Source organism: Oryza glaberrima, chromosome 8 (assembly GCF_000147395.1).
Source record: "Oryza glaberrima chromosome 8, OglaRS2, whole genome shotgun sequence".
NCBI classification, from domain to species: domain Eukaryota; kingdom Viridiplantae; phylum Streptophyta; class Magnoliopsida; order Poales; family Poaceae; genus Oryza; species Oryza glaberrima.
This window is the reverse complement of record NC_068333.1, coordinates 19,490,571-19,499,703: the sequence shown is the minus strand read 5'-3', so window position 1 is coordinate 19,499,703 and position 9,133 is coordinate 19,490,571. Positions and strand designations below refer to the sequence as shown.

General features: G+C 51.8%; 2 protein-coding genes across 2 annotated transcripts; both read right to left on the bottom strand.

The window, feature by feature from the left end:
* Window positions 1-497: 497 nt before the first annotated feature.
* LOC127782791 (subtilisin-like protease SBT1.5) lies at window positions 498-3,971 on the bottom strand. Its single transcript, XM_052310059.1, has 2 exons — window positions 1,407-3,971; window positions 498-1,191 (listed from the first exon to the last, which is right to left on the bottom strand). Exon 1 carries the CDS (start codon window positions 3,835-3,837, stop codon window positions 1,447-1,449), a length of 2,391 nt encoding a protein of 796 aa, XP_052166019.1. The 5' UTR covers window positions 3,838-3,971; the 3' UTR covers window positions 498-1,191; window positions 1,407-1,446.
* A 2,993-nt stretch (window positions 3,972-6,964) lies between these two features.
* LOC127783350 (probable E3 ubiquitin-protein ligase ARI9) lies at window positions 6,965-7,648 on the bottom strand. The gene has a single exon (XM_052310607.1). The coding sequence runs from the start codon at window positions 7,646-7,648 to the stop codon at window positions 6,965-6,967; it is 684 nt and encodes a 227-aa protein (XP_052166567.1).
* Between the last annotated feature and the right edge of the window lie 1,485 nt (window positions 7,649-9,133).

Genomic DNA, 9,133 nt, shown 5'->3' with positions numbered 1-9,133 from the left:
ACAGCTCCACAAGTGCGTGTGATCCCAACAGTAAAAGAAAATTAAAAAAAATCGCCTCCATGGTCACAATCTCCTAGTAGTAGAGTACTATAGTACACTGATCCACTAGCCATGGTCTGTACTCCCTCTCTCCTATATAATATAAGGGATTTTAAATTTTTGTTTATATTGTTTGACCACTCGTCTTATTAAAAAAATTATACAAATATAAAAAAACGAAAAGTTGTGCTTAAAGTGCTTTAGATAATAAAGTAATTCAAAAAAATAAATAATAATTTTAAAAAAAATTTAAATAAGACGAGTGGTCAAACAGTATAAGAAAAACTCAAAATCCATTATATTATGGGACGGAGGGAGTATACTCAAAATCCCTTATATTATGGGACGGAGGGAATCCCTTATATTATGAGACGGAGGGAGTACGTAGCACTACGTACATGTGGTCAAATCAAGTCAACAACTCAACAAACATTATTCGATACAGTATCCAGCAGCAGTACTACTAAAAGCGGTTATTATCATCAGTTGTTTAGCATCATGGGGGAACACAAAACAGTCACCCACCCACCAGCACAGGTAAACCACACCACCCTTACACACACACACACACAAAAGTCTCTGTATGGCCACTAGCACCGTCAAGGGACGGCTTCTGTAAGTAAATCCTTGTCCCGAGCACGGCACTGCAGCAATTACTTGCAGCATGTTCCGCCCAGGCACAAGCTTCATTTTTGGTCTCCGGACCGCACCAGCTTTTGCCACCCCCTTTCGCTGCCATTGATGCCACGTAATTGCTCTCACAGTGCAAGGCACCTTTCGGAAAAGCCACGCCGCGTATGATGATGATGATTTTTTGCCTTGCTTTGCTGATGCTCCTCCTCCCAGCAGCAGCGGCAGGCAGCCGCCTTTGGCTTTCCCTCCATCTCCTCCCAAAAAATTCAAGAGGCAGGAGGAGGAGGATGAGGTAGGTTGAATTGAAGGCAGTTAAGCTTGCTCCAGGTGGTACACTAGCAAGTACACGTTGGGCCAAATCTCTCAATCGAGTTTCACACGTCCATGTGAGCTCAGGTGAGGACCATGGGTGTTGATAGCACAGATGATTGGATTAATTCCTTGCCTCTTTACACACATCATAAAACCTCTTGAAAACCCTCACATTGTAGTGGTACTGTGGTGGTAGTAGTAGCACCACTGCAAAACCACATAATAATGGCATATGCTTCAGAGAAGAAAAGAAGAGATGATCAAGATGAGGAGAGACTGGAAGGGAGGTAGAAGAAGAAGATTACAGAACCCTGAGCTAGAGTCCCAGTATAGCTTAAGCTTATACATATGTATAATAATAATAATACTAACACTACTAGATACTAATGCAATTATGGTCCAAGGAGCAATGTCTCACTCACTGAACAACACTGAGATGATCGCGTCGGATTTGTCTTGTCTTTACTGCAGCGGCGCTTGCACTGTCACGACGACCGGGGTGTTCACGGCGTGCCTCCCGTCGCTCCACGTCACCGCGCCGCTCCTCACCTGCGAGCTCCCGGGCTCCATCTTCTTGGCCGGCGCCGCGGCCTCCACCCGCACCGTGAAGCTCAGCTTCTGCCCGTCGCGCCGGAACGCCAGCTGCCGCGGCTGCACGGTCACCGCGCACCCCTCGGGCGACCTCACCGTCGCGCGGTACACCGCGCGCCCGCCGCCGACGTTGGTCACCGTCCGGATGAAGTGGGTCTTCATCGTCGCCCTGGTGCCGTCCGCGGCGAACGTGGCGGACATGGACGGGTAGTTGAGGTTCCCGGCGTGCCCCGCGCGCCGCGCGCCGCGGCAGTCCGCGGGGCGCCGCGTGATCGCCCGGATGTTCTGCTCGGTGTAGTTCAGGTTGCAGAGGAAGTTGACGTAGTCCACGGGGGTGATGTCGTAGACGAGACCAGGGTCCATGGCGCGCATCGGGTCAACGTGCCCTGCGCCGAAGTCGAACACGTCGGCCACGACGCCCGTGGACTCGTCCACCATGGTGCCGTTGCTGTTGTCCTTGATGTAGGCGGTGGTCATGAGCGCTGACTTGATCGCCGCGGGGCTCCAGGTAGGATGCGCCGCCTTGAGCAATGCGGCGAGGCCGGAGATGTGCGGGCAAGCCATGGACGTGCCCGAGAGGATGTTGAATTCCGTGCGGCGGCCGTCGGAGGGGATGCCGGCCGGCCCGACGCCGCTGGGCCATGCGGCGAGGATGTTTAGGCCGGGGGCAATCAGGTCTGGCTTGAGTATCTCCGGGGATTGGGGATTAGGGCCACGCGCGGAGAACGCGGCCACCACAGGCGCCGGATGCACGCCGAGGTGGGTGCCTTCGAACAAGATGGTGCCGGTGGCCGGCGCCTGCCGCGTCGACGACCCAATGTACTTACGGAGCTTGTCGCCAGCGGCCGCGCCGACGGCTGTGGCTGGCAGAACGTGGCAGTCGGCGACGAGGCCCTCCCCGTCGAACACCCCGTTGGCGAGCACCATCCCGATGCCGCCCGCGCGGTGAACCACGTCGCCCTTGGCGGCGCGCGAGTTCACGCCGCGGTCGCACACCACGATCTTGCCCCGCACCGCGGCGGGGTCGAGCGAGCCGTCGAGGCACATGGACGCCGAGTAGCCGTCAGCCGCAGACGAGGCAGCGCCGCTGCTTGCTCCAGCATATACAAGCGTATACATCTTGCCGGATTGGAGCGCTGGCCCGCCGTACACGCTGACACCGTCGAGCACTTGACCATTGCCGAGCTGCACGTTGGCCGGGAAGGCGCGGTCCATGGACCCAGCGCCAACGGTGGCCATCCAGGGAGCCACATTGGTCACAGTGAGCCCACCAGGGCCGCCATTGCCGGCCGAAGCCGAAACAACAATCCCAGCCTCCGTCGCCCCGAATGCCCCAATGGCAATGGCGTCAAGGTAGTACGGCACGACGACGCCACCGACGCTGAGGGACACGACATCGACGCCGTCGGCGACGGCGGCATCGAAAGCCGCAAGGATGTCGGAGTCGAAGCAGCCGCCCACCCAGCACACCTTGTACGCGGCGAGGCGTGCCTTGGGCGCCATCCCGGCAGCCACCCCCCGGGCGTAGCCGAGGGTGGACGCCGGGAACACGTAGCGGCCGGCGGCGATGGAGGCCGTGTGGGTCCCGTGCCCATCGGTGTCGAGCGGCGACCTGACCTCCGCCGTCTCGTTCATGCGGCCAGAGGTGGCCTCATACCCGGCGGAGAAGAACCGCGCGCCGACGAGCTTGCGATTGCAGGAGTTGGGCGGGAACCCAGGCCCCGACGAGCACACCCCGCGCCACTTGGACGGCACCGGACCAAGCCCACGGTCGTGGAAGCTGCGGTGGGTGGGGGAGATGCCGGTGTCGATGATGGCGATGACGAGGTCGGAACCAAAATCCGAGTCCGCGAGGAGCGCCGACGGCGGGGACGACAGCAGCCCAAGGAACCGCGGCGAGCGGGTGGTGGCGAGCTGCCGGACCCGCTCCGGCACCACCGCCGCCACCCCGGGAGCCTCCGCCAGCGCCGTCGCCGCAGCCGGCGACATCCGCGCGGAGAAGCCGTGGAAGGCGGCGGAGTAGGTGTGGATCAGCGGGCCCCCCTCCCGCCACTCCCCTCCACCACCACCACCCTCCGCTGCCATCACCGCCGCCTCGTACCAGTGCGCGTGCGTCGGGAACGCCGAGGGCTTCGCGTCCGCATCCACCCGCACGATGAACGTCCTCTCCTCCCCTCCCCCACCCAACACTCCTCCAACGGCAGCGGCCACAACCACCACCACCACCAGCAGCAGGAGAGTGCGGGACGCCGACGACGCCATGGCGGAATGCCGGATCCGGAAAGGCGAGGAGATCAGTGGAGATGGGGGAGGAGGAGGAGGGGAAAGCACAAAGCTGGACACGGGGTGGGGTGGTGGTGGAGGGGGAGGGGGAGATGCGGCGTGGCCGTGGCCGTGGCGGTGGCCGGTGGCAGGGGGACGGATATGGGGGTGGGGGTGGATGGGCCGAGGCGTAGTGGGCCAGAGCGTGTGTTTGGACCTTGGATTAACCGCTTGTTCCCATGTGTTCGTCAGTCCGTGTACGCACGTATACGTACGCTTGTGCGCTCGGTGTGCTACTAGCTGCTGCTGCTGCTGCTCGTCACGGGCGGAAACCTGACGGGGAGACGGGCCAAAAAAACGGGGTAGATTTGGCGTGTAAAACCCGTGGCGTTTCACCGTCTCGGCCCTTCCGTGCGTGCGTTGCCAACTCGAAATCGACCGCGTGAGTGGTGGTGTTGTTGTTGTTGTTGCAGCTTGTCCTGGCTAGCTACACTACTGTTTCGGGGGAATGTTTCTGGGAGAGGACCAGATGAGTCTGTGCCGAGCCAGGTAAGGGGAACGTTGTCTAGGCCAATTCGGCCCAACCCAACGTGCCCAAATCAAGGTAGCTGACTAGTTCGTGCTAAATTGGGCGAGATATGAGTAGCCCTATAGCACCCTAGGTGGGCCCAAATCAGAGTCAGGTAGGATTGCTAAATGTTGAAAACGGAACAGCCGGCCGGCCCTAACCAATCTTGATAGATCCATTGCTATTCAGTGCCTCATTTGGTAGAAGATGTAAATCAACGATTTGCACTCTAATAAATAGATAAATAGACTATGATAAGATGATTACCACTTTGAACGGATTAACCCAACTTTAATTTCTTTTATTATCTTCTACAAAGATTAGCAAGCCAAAAAATACCATTGTGCTTGTGCCCCTTGAATACATGATGGATCGATCGCCCTTCTGTTTATCAAATCTCGCATCGTTCTCTCCTTACCTTTTCTCGTCGCTTGAGCAAGAAGCTGGTTGCTGCCGCCGCTGGTAGGGATCAGGAGCCCCCCTTCCCGATACAGTTCCTCCAACCACCGACGGCACTCTCCCTCTTCTGGAGTCCTTCCTCGCTTCGGCACATAATTCATAAATATACCAAACAAAATTGTCTTCTTACAAACACTGATAAAAGCCATGAAACTCTAGCTTGTTGCTTATTGTTGAGGAGAACCGTCGTGCAAGGAGGAAGAGCATGTCGCACCTACAGCTCGCCATCAAGAGTGAAGGGGGACCAACACAATCGATGTTGGTGAAGAGAGATGTGAAAGTAAGACGGTGTACCGCAGTGGCAAGTTGGTTGGAGAAGGCCTCCTCCGCCTTGCCTTGCCGCTATGTCGGGGAGCACATCACCGAAGAAGAGACATGTCCACCTCGATGCATCGCCTAGTTGCATGACAAGCGTTGTTGCAAAGGGGGAGCTCGTTGGAGAAGTGCCAAATCGCCTTGCCGTGCCACCGAATCATGTTGCTGGAGAAGAGACCTGTGTCACCTTGTTGTGTCATCAGGGAGCGGACCTGTGTCACCTTGTTGTGTCATCAGGGAGCTCGTCTCCAGAGAGAGAGAGGGGTGGGGGAAGGGAGGGGTTTTTACTGGAGAAGGGTTCCACGCCGACGGGGAGCACGCCGCCTTCGCCAAAGAGGAGAGATGCGTCGTTGAGGTGCAAGTCATCGTCACCAGATAAGATATCGAGGGGGAAGAGAGGATATCAACCTGGTATTGACTGGTTATCAATAAGTACATCAGTTGCTATCGATATAGTATCAGATCTTATATCAACAAATATTAATAAAATATCATATCTTATATCAACAAATATCAATAAAATATCAAATCTTATATCAACAAATATCAGTTGATACTAGTGAGGTATCAGATCTGGATGGGATATTATGGTAAAGTGACGAACTAGAGAGCAAAGAGAAATTAAAATTCGCTTAATCCCAAAACAGAGGAAAATCCTAGAGGTTACAACAAAATGGGTGACATTTATTAGTTGCAATGTAGAGGGTTGTATCTTATCCAAGCGCACCGGATAGGGTGGCAAAATATCAACTTTCTCCTCGTTTGGAGGACGCGTTTTTCATCTTCAGCCTGAATTTTGCATGACGTTCATACTTCATAAGAATCAGTTTAATCAACTCCCAAAAAATGGGCAAAAGTTGGTGCATCTAAGAGGAAGAGTAAGACTTGGACACAATTGTTCCACCAAGGAAATTTCTAGACTCCCATACAAATGGATTCATCACGGAAATTCCCATAAAAAATAAAGGCAGTAGGAAAACCTGTGTTCACTGGTGAGTCCAAGTGATCAGAAAAGATCAACGAAACAAACATTAAAAAAAAAACATTAAGTGGCATATGTCATTCGAGCGAGAGATCAGGGCATGTTCGCTTGTAATTAAATCGACTTCTGCTTGACTATCATCGAGGAGTATTATCACCACCAGGGCATCGTTACCCAGAGCAGCCGTCATGTATCAGCTGCCACTGTCTCCCACATCCATAGCAGAATTCAAAGCCGCACCTGGCATGGCATTATTGGTGAATCCAGACATAGATACATTATCTTTAAGTGATTAATCACAAATAAATCATCAACGTAACTCTACTGCCCTAAAGCATATATCTTTAAGTGATGTTAATTAGCGATGATATCTCTAGGTTGACATATAAGTTTCTATACTTTAAACACGTTAATACTTTTGTTACGTACCATCTATACTTATTTCTTTATCTCTTATAATATCCGTGGTAACAAATGGATCTTTAGTTTAGATAGTAGCCTACGTTCTAATCTTATAAAGATTCAGATTAAATATGGGCATAAAAAAATATTAACGTATGATTAATTAAGTTTTAATTATTACAAACTTAAAATTATATATATTTAAAATTATACATATTTGATACTTTAAAGTAACTTTCATATATATAAAGTTCACACATAAAACGTGCTGTTTCATATGTTTTTCTCGTAGTTTGAAAAACGTTTCATACGTTTTTCTCGTAGTTTGAAAAACGTGTTAACAGAAACCGAGTTAAAATCTTTATCTTCATCGTAAAAGAACGGGGCAGTATAGAAGAAGATCACCAGCGACAGAGCCTCGGATCACAGATGGCGCACCTGCATGTGATGTGGAGGCAGCCATGGGACTTCTCGACGTAGAACCTGCAGCGCGGGCAGCGCTTCCACCCGCCGTTCCGCGCGGCCTGCACCAGCAGCAGGTCCTCCCGCCCGCGCTCCCCCTCGCCGAGCCGCCCGAACTCGGCGCAGCTCACGCCGGCGTGCCACGGCACGCCGCACCGCGCGCAGAACAGCCGCCTGCACGCCTGGCACTCCGACTGCGTCACGCCCGCGCACCCCTCGTCGTCGGCGTCGGCGACCATCATCTCGGAGCAGCCCGGGTACGAGCAGTACGTCCGCCGCGCGCCGGCGAACATGGCCTCGCAGAGCGCCGCGCACCACCGCTCGAACACGTCCCCCGGGAGCGCGCCACGGCACAGCTCCGGGTCGAGCGCGCCGCCGCATGACGGGTCGGGGCAACGCACGGCGCCCGCGCCGCCGCCGGACTCGACCTTGGCGCGGACGTGGCCCGCGAGGCACGCGCGGCAGAAGGCGTGCGCGCAGCCGCCGCCGCCGCGGTGCGCCTCGGAGGGCGGCATAGGCTCCATGCAGATGCCGCAACTTGGATGCTGCTGCCGCTGCGGCTGCGGCTGCCGACGCTGCCGCTGCCGCGGCCGCTGTCCCTCGGCCGCTTCCGCCATCGCCATGGCTCGCGTGCGCGGCGCCAGCTTTGCCGGGAAAGATGGGAAAGCTTTCTCGCTGCTGAAAATGCGGTGATCGATCGATGTAGTTGGGGTAGTGGATAGATTTAACATAAATGAACCGCTTTATCTTCGCTTGGTAAAAACCGACCAAATCCATCTGTTTTACTTTAACCCTAGGAACGTGGGGATTTGGTGGGTTCTGTTGGTATTTTTTTTTCCGTTGGGTTGGGTTTAGTGGGAGTTGAGGAGCCGGCCTACCGTTTCAGTTTCCCGGGACGAGTTCGTGCGGTTTGCTCCACGTTCCCCCAAGATGTCCCAATATTGCTCTAAAAAAAAGATGGCCTGTGTTTTGGCGAAATTCTTTTGACGTATACGAACACACATTTAAAGTATTAAACGTAGAATAATAACAAAACAAATTACAGATTCTGCCTGTAAACTGCGAGACGAATCTATTAAACTTAATTAATCGTCATTAGCAATTTATTGTAGCACCACATTGCTAAATCATGGCGTAATTAGGCTTAAAAGATTCGTCTCGCAATTTACATGCAAACTGCGCAATTGATTTTTTTTTCCACATTTAATGCTCCATGCATATGTCCAAACATTTGATGTAACGGAAAAATTAGAAGTTTGAAAGGAAATAAACACAGCCATCGTGCCAATATTGATCATTGCACATTTGCAACAATAGTTTTGAGATGGAATGGGCCAGAATTATTTTTCGTTTTAAGAATCAGCTAGTAATTTGTTTGGGACTTGTGGTGCCTAAATATTGTTACAGTTGTAATATGCGCCAAATGCACTGTTTTGGCACCAATCTACTAAGGCTTCTAATGCATAATTAATTAAGTATTAGCTAAAAAATTAAAATTTTGATAAATATGAATTTTTAAAGCAACTTTCGTATATAATTTTTTTAAAAAAAAATCATTTAGCAGTTTGAAAAATGTAGATGAGTTAGGAAAGTTGGGAAAAAAACTCAGCCTAGGTAAAATAGTATAATTTTAGGCTGACTCAATTTATATGAAAGTAACCATTTCAATTCTGGTGTTTTTTCCTATCTTGCGTTCTGATTGGGACTGAAAATTTACAGCAGTCAGTCCATTAACACGCAGTTTTTATGTTAAAGGAAAAATCATTGGATGTAGTTAAATTGCTCAAAAGAAAAACTTTGAGATTCGTCCATTTCAAAGAAGGCCTCATGCATCGGATTTGAGGGATCAAATAAATGGACAAGATCCACAAGTTTACAAGTGCTAACATTGAAGAGATGGAAACAATTCGATAACTAACCCTTTTTTCTGTGGTGCTAGATACTCTCAATTCTGTCTAATTAACGAAACAAGGAGGCTAGAACGGGCCAGAATGGCAGCTAGCCAGCTAGTATATATTTTTTTAGGAAACACGTTACAAACGCAGACGATTATAACACGCATATACCCATCGCTATAAACGCACACACTACCACTATACACATCTCCG